This window comes from Phyllobates terribilis, unplaced genomic scaffold (assembly GCF_046119375.1).
Source record: "Phyllobates terribilis strain yellow unplaced genomic scaffold, ASM4611937v1 Scaffold_2__4_contigs__length_985480577, whole genome shotgun sequence".
Lineage (NCBI taxonomy): Eukaryota > Metazoa > Chordata > Amphibia > Anura > Dendrobatidae > Phyllobates > Phyllobates terribilis.
The window spans coordinates 656,678,613-656,699,527 of NW_027362762.1; the positions used below are offsets into that span (position 1 = coordinate 656,678,613).

At 44.0% G+C, this 20,915-nt stretch overlaps 1 protein-coding gene across 2 annotated transcripts; it reads right to left on the reverse strand.

The window, feature by feature from the left end:
• Positions 1–432: 432 nt before the first annotated feature.
• Positions 433–20,381, reverse strand: TAF8 (TATA-box binding protein associated factor 8). Of its 2 annotated transcripts, none has more exons than XM_073666706.1 (8): positions 20,261–20,381; positions 19,633–19,786; positions 18,887–18,985; positions 18,744–18,806; positions 17,028–17,152; positions 16,662–16,809; positions 14,016–14,158; positions 433–915 (listed from the first exon to the last, which is right to left on the reverse strand). In XM_073666706.1, the coding sequence occupies exons 1-8, from the start codon at positions 20,306–20,308 to the stop codon at positions 787–789; spliced, it is 909 nt and encodes a 302-aa protein (XP_073522807.1). In that variant the 5' UTR covers positions 20,309–20,381; the 3' UTR covers positions 433–786. The 2 variants fall into 2 exon arrangements, with proteins under 2 accessions (XP_073522807.1, XP_073522806.1); XM_073666705.1 differs by lacking the exon at positions 20,261–20,381 and adding an exon at positions 19,976–20,115.
• Between the last annotated feature and the right edge of the window lie 534 nt (positions 20,382–20,915).

The following is a 20,915-nucleotide window of genomic DNA, read 5'->3' on the forward strand; positions in this document are numbered from 1 at the left end:
TATTTTCCAGCTGCCTTAATGAAAGCATGGCTATTGGGAGAAAATTTACATTATTCCTCCAAGTAGCCGTAGACCTTCAGTGATAGAGGCATGCAACACTTAGCGGTGGTTGGAAGCACCCACTGCCACTTTGACACTCGCTCAAAGAGGAAGTGGGTGCTTCGAGGGGCCGCTCACAGTATAGTGAGCGATGCTGCAAGTGGTGACTGTAGCTGCATGCCTTTATGACCGAAAGCAGGAGATTTCCAGGAGGAATATCGTGCATTTTTTCCCGGTAGCCATGCTGTCATTAAAAGTGGGTGGACAGCAAAATGCTATTAACCTGCAGATTAACATTTTTTGGGGAATATGACAAGTTCCTTTTAAGATGTCCAGTCTCTTTCCTTCCTGGGCAGTCTTGTGTACAAAAAGATTTGGCTAAATACAGGGATGTAATTTTTCTTGTTTTATTATGAAATTCAGTACAATGAATATTGTGCCCGAAACTTGGCACACATATATATTGATATAAAAAAAATAACGAAATAAGCAAAACACCATTGCTCATCTCCAAAGAAGCACATCTTCCTTAACCACAGTGGTAAAGGACCTGTCCCACTTTTTATTAAAAATATTCTTGCCTTCTTATTGACAGGATCTCATTCCTCAAACAAATACAGTTCAGCCATTGCTTAAACATCCAAATAAATGAGAACTGCATGTGGTGGGGTAGTGAGAGTAGCATCACACACTCTTTGAAACTTTGTGTGTGTCCACAGAAATCTTCTTTTTTCATGAGTAATGCCATTACTTTTTACGTCTCAATTTAGGCTTTTTCACAGGTCGCAGGTAAGGATTATCTATCAGTGTCTCCTCGCTGCCCTTCATTGAATTCTGCTGCAAAACTGAGTTTTCTTTTTCCGCACCCGAATCATCCTACCAGGTAAAATAAAAATACAAATATTACTACAGTTATTAATGAGTCACTAACCGAAAATGCTCAACGCCGTTTCTAATACTTATGTTACACAGGTGTTCACACTGGATCTAGAGAAATGTCTAGATCCAGAGCAATTGCAATTACAGCAAATTGTTACGGAAACAATCTGCAGACCTTAGAACAGAATATTGACAAAACCATTTTCAAACTTATTGCATTGTGAAATTCCCCGTAAAACAAATTAAAAATCGGTCGTTTGGGCATAGGTATTTGCTGAACTATCTATAGCACAGGTAATTAATAGCAGATCAGTGGGGATTTGACACCCGAGGAGTCCAAGGATCAGCTGGTTTTAGCTCTGAAGGTGGCCAGATGTAAACACTTTGGGACAGATTCAAGACCGGCGTTGTTCAGGGGACTTGCTGGAGTCAGACACTCCTGATTCATGAAGAGGTGTATGCGTCTTCATGAATCTGGAGAGCCTGACGAGTGACTTGCATCTCCATGCGTCACACCAGAAATCCCACTCCAGTCAGTTACTGGAGTGAGATTTCTTGTGTAGGAAATGTCGCAGCTCATCATGAAATAGACTAGCTGTGGCATCCATTTCTCTCTGCAACCCCATCGGGCTCCAGCTTTGCCCATTTTTTTGGAGCAGAGATACATTTTTGCTACTTTTCAATGCTTTTTCACAAATTTTGTCATGAAAGCCTTGATGAATTGTGGCATTTGATCAGTGTTATTGAGCTCAATTCCATTTAAAGTATAACAGCCTTTTCTGGCTACTGCAGTACAGCGTCTATTCAAAAGAACAAAAGCTGGGCTGCAGTAGTAGGCACTGGGCTACACTTTAAACTGAGCTGCTGAGTGCAGCGCCATTTAAAGTGGCTACATTCGGACGCCGCCAGAGAAACGAAAGGTAAAAAAAAAAAAAAAAAAAAAGGATCTATCTTTCTATCTTGTATATGGGTCATCAAATATCTACACCCGGACGATACCTCTAATATATTCTTCTGGCACATGTATGAAAATAAATGAGGACTTGGTAAATTAGAATGCTAAAATTTCAAGAAAATTCATAGATTTCTTTAAACCTTTTAGGCTGTTTAATTATTCACTTTACTGGAGAATGATGAAGCAAATGGTTGGAAAACTGTAAGAAAACTAATTTTTTCAAAGGGTAAAAACACCCTTTAAGTCTTGACTGTCATGGCCACCTTCATGCATTTTTGACTCAAAAGCGTTAATGGAAACCCGATAGTTTCCCCAGGTCATTCAAACCGCCACCATGTATAAACTGATCCCTTTATATCCTCCCTAACGAGCCCTTTTAGGAGCTTATTAATAACTGCAGATTCTTAAAATCAATTTTATAACTGTGATATGCTAATTAGTGGGTCACTAGTTGCAGGGGCATTGTTTAACCTAAACTTATCACCCCACCAATCATTAGCACCCTCCGATGAGCATGAGTGGCCTGATTTGCAAGTAACAGCTGGAGGAGTGCTGTGTTACCACTGCCTCCCTGGCATGCGCCCAGGCTGATGAAGCTGGGGTGTGTACACTCAGCATACAGAGTATTGCCAAAGATTGGCAGAGCACCAGAAGTGACGCTGCACTTGCAAATCATGTTACTCACACCCACAGGGGTGGGATAATATTAGTGGGAGGAGTAGTCTGGGGAAAACAATGCCCCCACAACTAGTCACTGACTGATTAGAATAACAGCACCACAGTAATAAAATAGATTTTAGCCATATGCAGCAATCAATAAGCCTCTAAAAGGCGCTATTTTGGAAGGCTATAGAAGGTAGTAATACATAAAAACTAATCTCTATTTCTATAGTACCAACATATTCTGATGCACTTTACAATTCATAAGAGACCTACTTGTACAAACAATATCGGGCATTATAGAATAACACATAGTTCAGCAATTTCCAAGAGGAGTGCAGACCCTACTTGCCAGCTTACAATCCACCAGGAAATATGGGGGACAAAGGAGGTAACAAGTGGTTGTCATGTCCAGCCATCAATATAATAAATGGGGGTATTCACATAACGCTGCATGAGCCGGCCACCAGTCAGTCTCTGTAGAAGTATAACTGTGTGCATGGAGGGAGTGGAAACAGGTGATAGGAGAGACCAGATTCTGAAGAAAATTTAGGAAGGTAGAACAGGGAATACTTAGACTGCCCTATTAATAATCTGTCTAAAGATGTGTTTTTAGAGCATGCTCGAAAGTGGGACACTGAGAATTAACCAGATTTTCTGGGATAGTCTGTTCCAGTGAACTGGGGCAGCTCGAGAGAAGTCTTAGAGACAGTAGTGTAAGGTCCGGATTATAGAGGAAGTTAGTCTTAGATCATTAGCAGAACTGAGGCGCCGGCTAGTTTAGTAGACAGAAATGAGAGAGGAAATGTAGAGTGGTGCTAAACTGTGGAGTACTTGGGTCAGAGAAGTTAAATTTTGGAAAGATTCAGTTTTAGATACAGGGAAGACAATGTTCGAGACAGAAAACAGACAATTACTCGTATTTTGTAGTAATGAGGGCATGATAATAATAATGATGATATCAGTAGATGTGCATAATTAGGTGTCATCAACATATAGATGATAGAGAAACCCAAATCTGCTGATGGTTTGCCCAATTGGGGCAGTGTATAAAGAAACGAGGAAGGGACTTAGGTCTGAACCCTGAGGTATCCCAACAGTAAGGAGAAGAAGAGCCAGCAAAAGATTGACCATTAGGCTGTGTGCCCACGATGCGTTTTTGGTGCGTATTTGCAGCGCGTAAACGCTCCAGAAACGCATTGCATACCTTATCCCATGACTTCCTATGACATTCTGTAAGTTCTGTGCACATGGTCCGAATTTTTTCTGTGCAGATTTTACTCGCAGAAAAAATACGGACATGACCAATTCTTGTGCGTTTCTGCATGCGTATTTGCCTATACAATGCATTGGAAAAACGCATGGCAAATACGCGTCAAATACGCATGTAAAAAAAGCATGCATTTTTCTGCCAAGGAGATGCAGAAATGCTCAGGAAAATTTCTGCTTCATTTCTGCCTCGTGGGCACTTAGCCTTAGTGTGAGAGGTAGGAGAAAAAACAGGAGAACGTCATCTGTGAGGCCAACAGAGTGGAGCATAATGATGAGGACCTGGTGGTCCACAGTGTCAAATGCACCAGTGACCTCCAGGAGAATCAGCAAGTTGTAGTGACCATTAGATTTGGCTGTTGACTTTAGTGAGGGCAGTTCTGTAGAGTGTAAATAGCGGAAACCAGATTGTAAAGGGTCAAGAAGAGCGTTATCTGAGAGATGGTGGATTAGAGAAGAGTCAAAGGGCTACAGGAGGTTAGTGATGAAGGGAACATTAGAGACCAGTCTGCTAGTAGCAGAGCATATAGTAACATAGTAACGTAGGTTGAAGACCTAGGTCCATCAAATTCAACCTCCCTCCCCCAACTGTACTCCCTACAATAACTTACTAACTAACTTGGGACTAGGCCTCACAAATGTATTATTATTGCTGCACTATTACAATTAAAAATGTACCTGTTTATAAGTTCTGGTCAAGGGATGTTTGTTTTATTTTTTTTTTTAAATAATTAAAAGGGAGCCATGATGACCTGGAAGGAGGAGGGAAAGATATGGGAAGAAAGAGGTTAAATATTTTAGCTAGGTCGGCAGTGAAAGGCGGGGAGAGGGAATAATGTCATGGAAGCAGCGTGAAAAGAAGTGAGAAGCCTGATAACTTCTTTCGTGACCAGTTCAAAAAGATAGAAAGTGAACTTGATGAAACGCAGGAGAGAAGGTGATCTGTACCATGAGGGGATTGGAAGAAAAATTCCTACAATACAAATTTCCTATAAATACAGGATGGTGGTGTTCTGGGGAAGCTGACCGGTTACCTTTAAAGTGGTTGGCCACTTTATCTTTATTTTAAAGAATGTATTGCGAGATATTTTTGTGGCACGTACTGATATAGAAGCATTACCGGCTCTCTTCCTGTACTTGTTACTGCAGTTCATACAATCTGCACTGCTCTCCTTTCCACAAAATGGCTGCTGGAGGAGGAATATGCGACCACCACTATTTTCCAATTGGAGGAGACTGACTGGTCTGGACACATGCTCTTCCACCAGAACAGTTTTGTGGACCAGAGAGCTGTGCAGTCTGTGAGAAACGCAGCAATAACAAGTACAGCAGGGCCTGTAATACTATTATAAAGTATGTATATATCATGTCCCCAACACATTTGTTCCAGTAAATATAATATGGCTAATCCCTTTAGTTAACAAGTACATGCAAATTCAGGTTTGCAGCTAAAGGCCTAACCCAAGCACAGCAAAGATCATAGATAAAACTTGTATGTCTACAAGCATACTGTTACCTTCACATATAAGAACTTGATAAACAAAATAATCCTGCAATCCAAATGCTAGGAAACACCCGAGTCTTATTAGGCCCAAAGGGTGATTAGATGTGCAGTATTCATCTGCTAAATCAGTGCTGCAAAAGATGCTGTTTAATTTATTACAAACTTACAGGTGCATCTCACTAAATTAGAATATCAAAAACTTAATTTATTTCAGTTCTTCAATACAAAACGTGAAACTCATATTATATAGAGTCATTACAAACAGAGTGATCTATTTCAAGTGTTTATTTCTGTTAATGTTGATGATTATGGCTTACAGCCAATGAAAACACAAAAATCATTATCTCAGTAAATTAGAATACTTTATAACAACTTGAAAAATTATTTTAAAATCCGAAATGTTGGCCTACTGAAATAGAAACCTAATTACCGGTAAGATTAATTCTAAGACCCTCCACGACAGCACCACCTGAAGGTTGCCTCCCCATCCTAATTAGGGACAGGAAACACAAGAGGTTAAATAGCCCCTCTCCTATACTATCCCCAGAGTTTTCAAAGGACCACACAAGATGAATGCTTCAATAATATTTTATTAACACTAAGGAGTTTCTCTCATAAATCAAGAAAGGGCAGGAATTACCCGTGCTGTCGTGGAGGGTCTTAGAAACCGAATTACCGGTAAGACCAATTCTATTTTCTCCAATCCCCTCCACGACAGCACCACCTGGAGCAAAACCAAAGAATGAATTTTAGGGAGGGACAACCGCCTGAAGGACTTTCCTTTCAAATGCTAGGTCTCTATTTGACATTACATCCAATCTATAATGTTTAGCAAAGGTATGGACAGATGACCATGTAGCTGCCCTGCAAATCTGCTCGACGGATGCACTAGTCTTTTCAGCCCAGGAGACAGACATAGCTCTGGTGGAATGAGCTTTCAAGGATTCTGGCGGAAGTAAATCTTGATGTTTGTATGCCTCACAAATTGCTTTTTTAACCCAATTTGCCAGCGTGTTTTTGGAGATTTTCTTCCCTTTGTTGGGGCCTCCATATTGCACAAATAGGCTCTGATCCTTTCTAAAGGACTCAGTCTGACTTAAGTAGAAGATGATAGCCCCTCTAACATCCAGCGAGAGGAACTCCTCTTCCCTATTTGATGGATTCTGACAAAAGGATGGAAGGATTATAGGCCGAGACATATGGAATTCAGATGAGACTTTAGGAAGAAATGAAGGCTCCAACTGGAGGATGATTCTGTCTTCCAAAACACTAAAGTAAGGCTCTCTGATGGAAAGTGCTTGGATTTCCCGCACTCTCCTAGCTGTAGTCAGGGCTACCAACAATGCTGCTTTCCATGACAGCTTGTCTATTTGAGATTCAGATATTGGCTCGAAAGGTTGCATGGTAAGACCCGAATTGAGATCCCAAAGCGGAACATTTCTAGCTCTCGCCGGGTTCATTCGTGATGCAGTCGTCATGAATCTCCTAATCCATCTGTTTTGGGCCAAGTCAGTATCAAAATAGGAGCTTAGGGCCGAGATCTGGACCTTAAGAGTGCTTGGTCTTAATCCTTTAGACAGACCGTTTTGCAAAAAAATCCAGAATCTTAGCTATATTCGGCTGAAAGGGATCTAGTGTATGAGGGTCATACCACAGTTTGAAGGTCCTCCAGATCTTTCCATAAATGGAGTTCGTGACCTGCTTCCTGCTTTTCTGCAGTGTATGGATCACCTCCTCTGAAAAGCCTCTGGCTTTCAGGATGGTGGCTTCAGAAGCCAGGCTGCTATGGAGAGATGTTCAGGGGTCGGATGGTAGATTGGACCCTGATGCAACAGATCGTGTATCTGAGGAAGAATCAACAGGTCTGCCACCTTTAAACTGTTCAATATTCCGAACCATGCTCTTTTTTGGGCCACATCGGAGCTATGAGGATTGTTTTTACCCTTTCGGCCCTGATTTTTTGTAAAGTCCTTGGTAACAACGGAATTGGGGGAAACGCATATGCGAGTCTGACATTCCAAGGATGAGCAAACGAGTCTATCCCGGCTGCTGGATCCTTGGGGTCCAGGGAGAAAAAGGTTTTTACTTTCACGTTCTCGTGGTTTGCGAACAGATCCACTTCTGGATTTCCCCATTTCTGTACAACCATGTGGAATATCTTCCAGTTCAGACTCCATTCCCCAGGATGAATTTCCCTTCTGCCTGATAATTGTCGGAGCCCTTCAGGTGCAGAGCCGACAGGGATAGGAGATGAAGCTCTGCCCAGTGAAAGATCCTTGCTGTGATAAACTGCAGGTTATTGTGCCTTGTGCTTCCCTGATGTCTCAAGTGGGCTACCGTTGTCATATTGTCCTGAGTATATTCTGAAATGCGACCCTTGGAGTAGGTACTCGGCTGCCAGAAGGGTCTCTTCCACCGCTTTCAAATCTCTTAAGGTCGAGGACTGATCCGCAATTTCTTGCGACCAAATTCCCTGAAAGGCCAGCTGGGAGACTACGGCTCCCCATCCCCTCTTGCTGGCGTCTGTCTCGACTGACACAAATGGATGCTGAAACCATACTGTTCCCTTTTCCAGATTTCTTGGACAAAGCCACCATCTTAAAGATACTTTCACCTGCTCTGGTAGATTAATCCTGCTGGTGAGGTAACTTAGAGATATGTCCCAGTGGGAAAAGATGAAGCTCTGGAGAACCCTTGTATGTGCTTGAGCCCAAGGTACTGCTTGAATAGAAGAGGTCATGGTCCCCCGGACGGACATGGCGAATCTTATTGAAATATTGTTCTGGTTCATTAGTGCACGGACTTTCGACCTCAACTGAATTTGCTTTTGCCTTGGCAAAAACAAGGCCTGCTGCTGGGAATCTAGAAGAATCCCCAAAAAGATCTTCTTGGTAGAGGGAAGTAGATCTGACTTGTCGCGATTTATCAGCCATCCCAATGATTCCAGAGTATGAACAGTCATCTGGAGGTGCTCCTTCAATATTGGGACTGAGGGACCCATTAATAAAAAAAAATTGTCCAAATATGGAACGATACTGATATCCTGTCTTCTTACAAAGGCCAACACTTACGCTATGAGGTTCGTGAACAAGCGGGGAGCCGACGAAATCCCTTCTCATGGAATTGGATAGTACTGCCGATCTTGATGCAATTCTAACAGACTCTGCAGAGGCATCCGCTAAGAATCCTGTGGCTTCCTGCAGTAGAAGGAAGAGATGCAAGAAGGTCCTCCCTAGGAGTACCTTTCCAGAGATGATCCTCTAATTTCTGTAACCAGAGGAACATGGATCGTGCTACACAAGTCGAGGCGATATTTGTCCTCAGGGAAGCTGCAGATGTTTCCCGTGTCTTCCTCAACAGACTGTCCATCTTCCTCACCATTGGATCCTTTAGTTGAGAGGAATCTTCGAATGGAAGGGTCGTCTTTTTCGCCACCCTTGCAACTTGAACATCTACTTTTGGAATCTCTGACAATGCCTTAGTCATACTCTCATCTAGCGGGAATCTCGCTTTCATTTCTCCAGCAATATTTCATCTTTTTTCCCGAAACTCCCATTCATCCATGATGAGACTACGGATATTGTCGTGCACCGTGAACACTAGCTTTTTCTTCGACTTCAAGCCCCCAAACATCTCATCCTCGATTGTACGGGTTTTCTTCTCTTCCTCCACCTGCATAGTGTCCCTCACTTACTATAACAACTCTTCGAAAAATAGTACTTTTTGTCCTCCTCACTTCCCTGATCTGCACTCAGGTCACCCTCTTCAAGCTCTTCCATAGAAATATTTTCCTCTGAGTCTGAAGTATCCCTGACTGGATACTTCCTCTTTTCAGCCGGGGGAGGACCCTCAGCCCTCGCTTGCTGGAAGGACTGTGAGAAGGAAGCTAGTGAGGACTGTATTTCCTGCCGGACCATTCCCCTAACTTCTTCCATAAGGGGCGGCTGTTCCTCTTTCACAATATTCTCCGTACATCTCTGGCACAGGGGTTTCTTATGGCTTGAGGTAAGCTTTTTTCTACAAATTGCACTTTTGCGTATTGTAATACTTTCACCCACTTTCGGTGAATGATCCTTGTCTCCCTAAAATTAGAAGGTGAGATTAATTTAAACTTTTTGGATCTTGCTCAAGAGAGTGGGGAATAACCTATCCCAGGAGTACTTACTGGGGCTGGGTTCGCGACGGGATCTACAGATGCAGGCTTTGAGACAACACCTTCCATAGATAGATATTTTCTGTCCTACCTTATCGGTGTCTTCTCATCTGGGCCTCTTCTAGAAGGAACCGAGATTCAGCGCCGACTCCCACCAATCAAGTGAAAGTTTTCCTCCATTTTAGGGAAAAAACGCGGTTTCAAATTTCCAGCGGCGGGCCCATGAGTTCCACTGTGGAACGCAAACCGGAAGTGACGTCGCCGACCGAACACCACGTACTTCGGGTGCGTCCTGCATGCGCGCCGGACGCTGCCATGGAGGACGGCGGACAATCCACAGGCTGGGGAGCTACAGGAGGCCCCCAGCCCACCACCCACTCAGCTTTACCCGAAGGCGCAGGAGAGTGAGGAGGTCCCGCTCTGGAGGGAACGGGAGCCAACAGGGGAGGAAGGCCAGAAGAGCTCAATCCCTGCAGCCCGGCTCAGGTATGTTAATAGGGCACTGCTCGCCGGCCACAGCTACCCAAGGAATCTCTTCATCCCATAGGGACAGGAAAACGCTGGGGATAGTGTAGGGGAGGGGCTATTTAACCTCTTGTGTTTCCTGTCCCTAATTAGGATGGGGAGGCAATCTCCAGGTGGTGCTGTCATGGAGGGGATTGGAGAAATGTATGTTCAGTAAATGCACTCAATACTTGGTCAGTTCTCCTTTTGCATCAATTACTGCATCAATGTGGCGTGGTATGGAGGCGGCCAGTCTGTGGCACCACTGAGGTGTTATGGAAGCCCAGGTTGCTTTGATAGCAGCCTTCTGCTCGTCTGCATTGTTGGATTTGGTGTCTCTCATCTTCCTCTTAACAATACCCCATAGATTCTCTATGGGGTTAAGGTCAGGCAAGTTTGCTGGCCAATCAAGCACAGTGATATTGTTGTTTTTAAACCAGGTATTGGTACTTTTGGCAGTGTGGAAAACTTGTCGGCAAAGGGAAGCATGAAGTGCTCTAAAATGTTCTGGTAGACGGCTGCGCTGACTTTGGTCTTGATAAAACACAGTGGACCTACACCAGCAGATGACATGGCTCCCCAAACCATCACTGATTGTGGAAACTTCACACAAGACCTCAAGCAGCTTGGATTGTGTGCCTCACCACTCTTCTTCCAGACTCTGGGACCTTGATTTCCAAATGAAAATTGGAACTCTGGGACCTTGTGGAGTGTGTCAATGACTGCCTTCTAGACATCTGTCAAGTCAGCAGTCTTCCCCATGATTGTGGAGCCTACTGAAACAGACTAAGGGACCTTTTTAAACGCTCTCTGCAGGTGTTTTTTGTTAATTATTCTAGCTTTCCGAGATAATGACTTGTGTGTTTTCATTGGCTGTAAGCCATAATCATCAACATTAACAGAAATAAAACACTTGAAATAGATCACTCTGACTACATAATATATGAGTTTGTTTTTGTATTGAACAACAGAAATACATTAACTTTTTGATGATATTCTAATTTTGTGAGATGCACCTGTATATCCCTGGCAATAAAGGGCCAATATTGGTTATATAGTAACAGAATAAGTTGTACAGTACGAACATGAAATCCAATGAGAGCTGTCTGAAATACGATAAATGAATAAAGCAGAAAAAAAAATACATATAATATATATATATATATATATATATTTGGATATCAGCTTCTGGGCTAAATTTTAACTGATGACAACCCATTTGTGTCTAATCAGTGCTTCCAGTTTATCACAAGTACTGTGTTTTGTTTGTCCACCCACTTTTTTGAGGATTGACCACAGGTTCTCAATGAGATGGAGATCTTTGGAGTTACCTGGCAATGGTTCTAGAATTTAAATGGTTTGTTCACCAAGCCACTTAGTTATCAGTTTTGCCCTGTCACATGGTATTCCATCATAATGAAAAAAAAAGCAATGGTCATCACCAAATTTCTCATGGTTGTTTGGGAAAAGTTGCTCTTGAAGATGTTTAGATACCATTCTTTATTCATATCAGTGTTCTTAAAGGGAACCTGTTATGTCAAAAAGCACCAGTCAGTACCGGGGACGTGGTTAGGAGTAAAGTTCATTCCCTCCCAGCAGCCGGGCTCTCAGTGCGGTGGCCTTAAGGTTTTAGAACACTATTAGTCTGCAGATTAACATAGCAGAAGAAGCAATAGTATTTACCAGCCCAGGTCACAGAAACCAATGCTCTACAGGGTGCAGCAGACCCCCTTGATAAATGCAGGAGCAGCACATGTGCAAAATACCAATGAAACAACCACTCACAACATAAAAATTCACGGAAGGGGGCAATTGCGTAGTTATGAAAATTACACATGGACAAGGCTTGTATAAGCCACCAGTCACACAGTAGCACATAGTGTCTGGCTTACAGCCTATTGGTGACACCTATACTATTAGAGTAGTTGGGATGCCCCCAGCACTGTATAAGTGCACTGCACAGGGACAGGCACCTTAGTTCACAGTGCCAAAAATGATGGGCTTGGCCACATCCAGAAAAAAATAAACATAATTTGAAGAAAATATGACATATTGGTCAATATTTTGGCCAAATACACAAGCTCGCAACCCACGTCAGTAGTCAATATCTTGCAAGATCCTATATTAAAATTAAGAGGAAATCCACAAAAAAAAAAAAGTCAAATAACATTACACAAGAGGCAACAGTACTTACCAGCGCAGGACACAGAAACGAATGCACTAACAAGATTGCACACAAATAAGGCAGACACTCTCCATTACATGTGTGGGACTGGTGGTCTATTGTGTCATCAGTATCTTGCACCCGTGTAGCCTCTGCCTTTATCAAGGGGGCAGCTGAATCCTGTAAGTGCATTAGTTTGTAACCTGGGTTGGTAAATACTGTTGCCTCTTCTACTATATTTTATGTTTTTGGAATTTTAATTCCTTTTTCTGTGGCTTAGCTTTTAATTGTATTCTGCAGATTACTCCAATATCTGCAAGTTATTAGCATTTTGGGACATGACAGGTTCCCTTTAAGCGAAATTATGAGTGATGCCCCACAGTCTGAAGGGGAGTTCGGAGAAAATAACTTTACCCTAGTCCTTTGCAGTCCAATCCCAAGTAAATTTCCTAGTTTTACCTAACACTGCCATGAATGAAAAATAGCATCTAAATATCTTCAAAGAGCAACTTCTCCCAACGACCCAAGAACAATTTGGTGATGAACAATGTATTTTTTCATCATTATGGGGTACCGAGCTACGGGCAAAAGTGATAACCAAGTGGTTCAGTGAACGAAACACTGACATTTTGAGTGCATGGCCAAGAAACTCCCCAAATCTAAATCCCAGTGATAACCTGTGGTCAGCCCTGAAAAGGAGGACAAAAACAGAAATTGTGATCAACTCTTGGCACTAATGAGATAAGAATGGGTTTCCATCAGTCAGGATTTGGCCCAGAAGCTGGTATCCAACATGCCAGGGCAAATTGCAGAAGTCTTGAGCAATAAGGGACAGAACTGTAAATATTGAATCTTTACATAAACTTGATGTATTGGTTAATAAAAGTGAAAACATTTACGAAATGCTTCTAAAGCTATGTGCCCACGATGTAGAAATGCTCATCTCCCTGGCAGAAAAAAATGCATGAGGATTGTACATGCGTTTTCCTGCCAGGGACAAGCGGAAGTGAAGCGTTCTTCACTTGCATTTCCACATGCGGATTGACAAGCGCTTTCCAAGAGATTTTAGCATCACTTGGAAAGTGCTTGTCAACTTGGTCACACTATATAAATCCATGCAAACAGCATGGATTTATATAGTATGACCGAAAGAATGGTAAAAAAATAAATCTATACTTACCCTTCGATAGCCCGCGCTGGCTTGCTTCACCGTCCCGGCAGCGGTGGATTGAAGGACCTGCCGACGTCAGCGTCACGTGACCCGTCACATGACTCTGACGTCAGCGCAGGTCCTTCATTCCATCGCGAAGTGCCGGGAAGCAAGGAGGAGCGCACCGCGGGCCGCCGGAAGGTAAGTATACATTTATTTTATTCTTTTTTTACAGCTTTTTTAATGGTACCTGGGTGTGGATGAGACTCTCCTCTCCTCTACACCCGGGTACCATCCGCACATTAGAACGCGCCAATTACGCAAGTACAGATGCAGTCTTGCGGAACTGGCACGTTCTAATGTAAGTCAATGGCGGCGAAAAAGCAGCGCTTCTGCAAAATAATTGGTAGTGCTGCGTTTTTTTCAGCAATGATAATCCGCAGCGGAAATTTCCGCAGCATGTACATAGCACATGTGGATTATCATTGGGGAACATTGCAGCCCTGCTACCATGCGTTTTTAATGCGTTTCCGCAGCAACAAAAACGCTACGGAAACGCATTAAAAACGCATCGTGGGCACACAGCCTAATTGTACTTCAGGAACCAAAGAGACATCCGACTAAAGAGCCAATAAGACTGAAGCATCAATCTTTGAAAACCAAAATCTGTGCCAGTGTCAATTTTTAGCAACAGCTGTAGGTATAAAGAAATAAAATGCACAATAAGAATCCGCATACCGCATGAAGGTGCATGGAGAGGTTCTCATTATCAGTCTGATCATCCTGCTCAGAGGAGTCTGTTTCCTCAATCTGCTGTAATTCCAGCTCCGATGGGAGGAGAGCATTCAAATATGGAATGGACATTGGACGAGAGGCAATCACTAGGTATGGCAGGAAGCAAACAAAGCAAGAGAATCAAGCACTTATAACAGGTGTTCAAGACATTAACATTTATTACCGTATTTTTCGGACTATAAGACGCATTTTTTTCCTCCAAAATTTTGGGAGGAAAATGGGGGGTGCGTCTTATAGTCCGAATGTTGGGGGAGGGTGTATATATATATATATGTGGAGTGTGGGGGGAGCGGTAGCGGTGGAGGAGAGGGGTACAGGAGGCAGCAGCCGCCCATTGCAGCCTACACTGTCCCCATGGGCGTGGGGAGCACTGAATATTCAAGCTCCTTAATAGCGGCACACAGTGTAGCCGTGCTGTTAAAGGGCATGAATATTCAACCTCTCTCCACGCCCATGGGCGTGGGGAGGGGGTGAATATTCATGCCCTTTAATAAGTGGGCACACGAGATAGCCAGCAGCAGCAGGAGCCGCAGCATGGCTACACTGTTTCCCGGCTATGAAGGAGCATGAAGTCACTGCTCCCCGCGCACACAGTCCCAGTGTGGGGAGCAGTGACTTCCGGCAGCTGATCTCTCCTTGTGAGCCACGCATGGCAGTGACGTCATGCGCGGCTCACATGGAGAGATCAGTGCAGGCAGACAGGACGCAGCGCTGGAGGAGAGAAGAAAGGTGAGTAGGAGTGTTTATTTTTTATTTATGTGCAGCATGACGGGGATGAGGGGTGCCATACATACCAGGACGGGGGATGAGGGGTGCCATGCATACCAGGACGGGGGATGAGGGGTGCCATGCATACCAGGACGGGGGATGAGGGGTGCCATGCATACCAGGACGGGGGATGAGGGGTGCCATGCATACCAGGACGGGGGATGAGGGGTGCCATGCATACCAGGATGGAGGGAAGCCAGGCATACCGGGATCGGGACCACGTATAAAAGGAAGGGGGGGGGGGCATATATACCAGGATGGGGGATATTGTCAGAATAGGGGGACATTACCCCTATACCAGTGTCAGCAGAAGACCCCCTCCCCCTTAAAAGTACATCATGACCATAGTTTTTGCTTACATTTTTTTTTTTTTTTCCCCCCACCTCTAAAACCTAGGTGCGTCTTATTGTTCGGTGCATCTTATAGTCCAAAAAATACGGTACTTATCCATTGGAGAGGGGATCCATATTAGACCCCGCTGGGACCCAGTGATCTCTAGAGACAAACTGTTGAGTGCTGCCATTTGGCAAGTCCTATAGGATAAATCAGGGGTCTCAAACTCGGCTGGGTATATGGGCAGCACATGGAAAAAGGAAAAAATTTGAATTTGGGGGGCCACATTCTTTGCAGGTCAAAGTGACACTTTTAGTGATACCAATTTGTTTTTGTATACACCGTCTGAACATTTTTGCTGTGTTTAGTTTATTTTTTTTATAGCTTGGGTCGTTACAGATGTGGCGATAATAAACATGCATTTTTTTGTGTTTACTTTAGTTTATATATATATAAAACAGCATTTTTAGTGGTAAAATATTTTTTCATGCTTTTTTTTTTTTTTTACAATTTTGTTTCCTCCAATTGGCTGCATAGCTTAATATTGTTTTACAAGTAGCACCATATAGTAATGGCAAACATCTAGTAATATGCCCCATCCTGGTGGTCCCAATCTTGTAGTAATATGCCCCATCCTGGTGGTCCCCATCTTGCAGTATTATGCCCCATTCTGGTGGTCCCCATCTTGCAGTAATGTGCCCCATCCTGGTCCTCGTCTTGGAGTAATGTCCCCCATCCGGTAGTAAAGCCCCATCCAGGTCCCCATCTGGTAGACTTGTCCCCTGCGCCAAAAAAAAAAAAAAAAGAAGAAGATTCTCACCTGTCCTCCGGTCCCTCGGCATCCTTTGTACACATGCAGCCTGCAGGCACAGACTCCTCGACGATCCAGACCTGGTCCAGGAAGAGCCGTCGACAGCAGCGCTGCATTGCCACGCCGAGACCGGCTCTCTGCACAGCATTTCCAATGCCAGCCGCCGAACCTATCAGAGGCCAGCAGCTGACATCTGCGTATGGCAATGACATCATACGCCGCTACGCTGGGACGCAGATATCAGCTGCTGGCCTCTGATAGGCCGGAGGCTAGCACTGGAAATGCTGTACAGAGAGCCGGTCTCTGAGCGGCAATGCAGCGCTGCTGTCGACGGCTCCTCCCAGACCAGGTCGGGATCATTAAGGGGCCCGTGTGTTTGAGACCTCTGGGATAAATCCACACAGGACTTATCCACTGCAGATTTCTCGTGGAAGTGCTTCGGATTTACCTTTTGCAACGCAAATTAAGTAGCATAGTTTAACATGTTTATTTTAAATGTGCAGCAACGGTCAATTTTCGCTGCAAATTTTCTACACAGCGTTTGACCATTTAGTCGGCAGAGTAATTTTTCCAATTGGAAAAAATAAACAGAAAATCAACTGTGTGTCCCCCTCTCTGTGCACATATCCATTAGGTTGTACTGACAGTATGCATTAAACAAAAGAAAGTTATCTCACATGGAAAAGTGCTGGTATCATCTTTAAAAATACTCTGTGTCTCGCCTGTCTTAGCCATGAATCGAGTAAGTGCTCTCTCCACGTCTCTCCGCTGGGATGCTGCTTTTTCCCGTAAAACTTGGTAATCTGCAACTGGCTCACGACAAGTCTTAGAAACAATAGGAGAAACTAAATTAGCTTGCAGAGAATCTTAAAGGCAACGTGCACCGTAAATTATCTCCTCCTGACAGGTCACTCAGTTTCAATAAGGTTAGGAAAGTCTGACAGTTCTACGTCAAGCTCTCCTCATGCACACACGGCATACAGGCGCTTTCTCAGTTCAGAACCAGGACAATGGCAAATATTTTATTTTCCTACTCTTCTTACCGGAGTCTTAATGTAAGTGTGGGGATCTGGAAATTCTGGAAGATGACCTGGAATATGTGCGGGATGTGGCTTATTCTGCCCAGCAATCAATGCTTTTGGGACAACAGGATTATTTGTCACAGGGGCTAAAAGAAAAATAAAGCAAACAATCACAAGAGTCCCTTACAGTCACTTCTTAAAAATGGTGTCCCTCTGCTGGGATATATTACAAGTTCTAAAACAAATGCATTTTCGAAACTGCACCAGAGTCTTCATCAGGTATAGGTGCACATTTTGCTAATAGAAGGCTTGGAAGTATTGTACATATAGCTGGCTGTGGAAAAAAATTCACAATTCGTCCAACAATAAAAGCAAGCATAAGAACGTTGCAGTCATAAGCAGAATACATGAAAGCAAAAAGATAAGGAAAGATCAGAACTGATTTAACCCCTTCCTGACATATGATGGCTCCCTGACTTTGCTGCAGGCTCGCAAGCAGAGCCCGCATCTTTGCCGGCAGATGATGGCTGAATTATTCAGCTATCACCTATCCTTAACAGCCGCAGGAAGACCAAGTTTTAACCTATTAATGCGAGCCGGCAGGAGGGTGAGTCATTCTATGCGCCCATCGGCATGCCAGAGACGTGACCACAGGGCACCAGTGGATTGCCATGACAGTTGGGGGTCTGCTGAAGACCCCTGTGCATGTCATTACAGTACTTCAGTGAAAGTCAGTCTGTAGCATTGCTGTGTATAGTACAAGAGATGAAATGATGGCATGTACAGGTCCCTTAAGTGGACTAATGAACATACATTAGAAAGTGAAAAAAAAAAAAGAATATAAAGTTCAAATCACCTGTCTTTTGTGCCATTAAAAATAAAGCAAAAAAATCATATTTGGTATTGCTGCGTTAGCAAAAGTCAAAATATGAAAATTAATCCGGATTCGTAAACTGTAATAAGGTGGGGGGGAGGGGGGGAAATTACAGGGTCTTGATTGGGCCGCTGCAAGATAGCAATAAAATTCAATAAGTGAAAATCAAAACATCATATCTACCCCAAAATGGCATCAACCAAAAAGTCAGCTCAGAGCGCATAAAATAAGCCCTCACATAGCTCGTAACATTTTCAATTTTAGAGATTTGGGGCTTCGAAAGATTTACAATTTATCATTTTTTCACTAACTAAATAAATTAAAAAAAAATAAATAAACTATACGTTTGGTATATGCGTACTCGTACTGACCTGGATATTGCCAGGTAAGTTTTAGCATATAGTGCAAATGGGAAATATATTAAAAAAAACAACAACAAAAAAAACAATTGTGGAATTGCACTTTTTTTTGTTGCAATTTCAATGCACTTGGGGATTTTTTTTCCCGCTTTCCAGTGCATCACATGATAAAATGGATCGTGTCATTCAAAAGTACAACTCGTCCTAGAAAAAACAAGCCCTCATATGGCTGTGTGGACGGGAAAAAAAGCTATGGCTTTTGGAATAAGGAGAGGAAATAATGAAAACTGGCTGCAGCAGGAAGGGGTTAAGGGGCATTTACACTACCAGATTGTGAACAAGTGTTCCCATTTCACATCACCCTAACAACTGTTTCGTTTCAGTGACCAGCAATGTCCACCAGTTATTGCTTTGCTCCCACGTATTAACCCTATGTGCAGGGTCAACTAGAAACCTGGGAAAATGCAGAAATACAGCCATATAACCATCCACATGAAGACTTACGAGCAGTTATCACCATCCTCTGCGAGCGCTTGGCGTATGGGGGCAATGTGTCCACATTAAATCCTGCAAAAAATCAATATAATTAGTATCACTTAAATGTAGTGCCAAGATCAAACTTGTACCTTGCCAGCACAGGGACTCACCCATTTCTATCAGGGTAACCACAATGTCCGGAAGAGTGGGCTGTGTACGCGCGGTGTGCTCACAATAGGATTTTGCACTGCGACCGACTTCTGTAAGATCTGGGGATAACACACATCTGTATACTTTAGATCAGTGTTTCCCAAGCTCCAGGCCCCCAATAGGTCATGTATTCAGGATGTCCTTAGGCTTGTAACGTGGGGGGACGCTGATGCCTTGATAATAATTCCACCACCGTGTAATACTAAGGAAATCCTGAGAGCATGATCTCTAGGGGGTATCACTTTTAAGACCTTTAAATGACACAAATATTATTTACAAGGTGTCTGCAGCACTACCAGTATGTTGTTTTGTGGCACAACCCCTTTAAGTGCTCAGACTTCCACTGATCAAATGTTCCCATCATTGTCCCTTTCCAGAAAGCTTTGGGCCATAAGTTGCAATAGAAATTATTTGTCTGCTCACACGCCTTGTACTGTCTACACTTGCAAAGTCGCTGAGCTCAGTGACTGGCTGCAGCGCTGTCAACGTGACGTCAGCACTGCAGATGGAAATCAGGGCAGCAGCGGAGACTCAGTGCTGGACCTGGGGAGGGTAGGTAATAGTCTGGAGTTTTTTTTTTTTAATAAATAACGGGACACAAAGTGCAAACTGAAAGCTCTGTCCGTACATCCGGCTGCTCTCGGACTAGGTGACCACGACCGGTGACAGATTCCCTGGGTGCAATAAGAAGTATTCCAGCACTTACAGCTCTGCAGCATCTCCGTCAGCGTTTCCACTGCCGCTTTCTCCGCGCTGTCAAACCCGGCTTCTGTGAGGAGAGAGCTGACCACCACCTGCAGGGTCCTCCGACGTGCCAGGATGTAGTTATCCGCAGGGGTGGAGGAGCCGCGGCCAGAGCGCTTAGGAGAGAAAAGAGGGACAACGCTAACTAATTCCTTCATGGCCCCAAAGCAGACGACACAGCTGTGAGAGGGGGTCACGAAGACCTCTGGGAGGCGCTCCGGTCACTTCTGTGACTGGAGCACTGGCTGGGCGTCCTGCCCTGGGCAGTGCTATCAGGAGTGAAGGGTTATGGAGGAAGGACTGACCACACTGAAACTGCACCCCCTCCGCCGCAGCACATTCACATAAGCCGCCATTAGGGCACATCCTCTGTCCTAACACTGTTAACCCTCTACAGCCCAGCCTCTCACCCCACACGTCACACACGTGACTAGATTCGGCCTATCGCAGACTTCCGTGCACTGTGCTCTATGTAAACAGCTCAGGATCCCGAGGCTTAGGGCCGTCACTTCTACATCCACAGCTGCCACATGTTACTAGAAAACTGCGGCGCCCAACACAACGCCCATCTCTCACAGGTGTAACGTTACCGTGCCGGAGCTCCCAGAACTCGCCACAGCCACCGAGCTCTCCGCCATCTTGGATACTACGTAACGACGTAAGGGCTGATGGGAAATGTAGTCTTTACTAGTGCACGCGTCAGTCAGCTGCTGAATGCTGTTCAGTACTGATAGCAGCAGCGCGGAGCAGAGTGTGCTGTGCTGGTGTGTGCAGTGATCGGCGCACTCTGCTGCATTACTGGAGTCCTGTCATTCCTAGAGATGAGTCACAAGGGAAAGTAAATCAATGTCTGAGCTTCACACCTGCAGACACTTCGCTGAAGCCGAACAATCTAGCATTATAGAGACTATTCAAGGTGCTGGAGGGAATGTTTCATCTTGGTGAAGGAGCTCTATTTGATAAGGACTGTTCTCTGTAGATTTGTGGAGCCAGCATGGGATGAAGAGTTGCACGATTCCAAGGGGTCCTATATTTGGCTTGGTGGGAGAAAAATAACCATATTTACTATCAGAGTGGGACCTTGGGACGTCTTTTGCCAGGTGTAGTCGCATTGCATAGACAGCCTCCTGTTCATGACGTTTGTTCTGATGCAGCAGTTTCTTATTCGCAAATTTTTATTTTTTTTTTTGCAGGTTTAATACGAAATTATCACAATAATAAAATACAATGCAGCAAGGTGCCCAG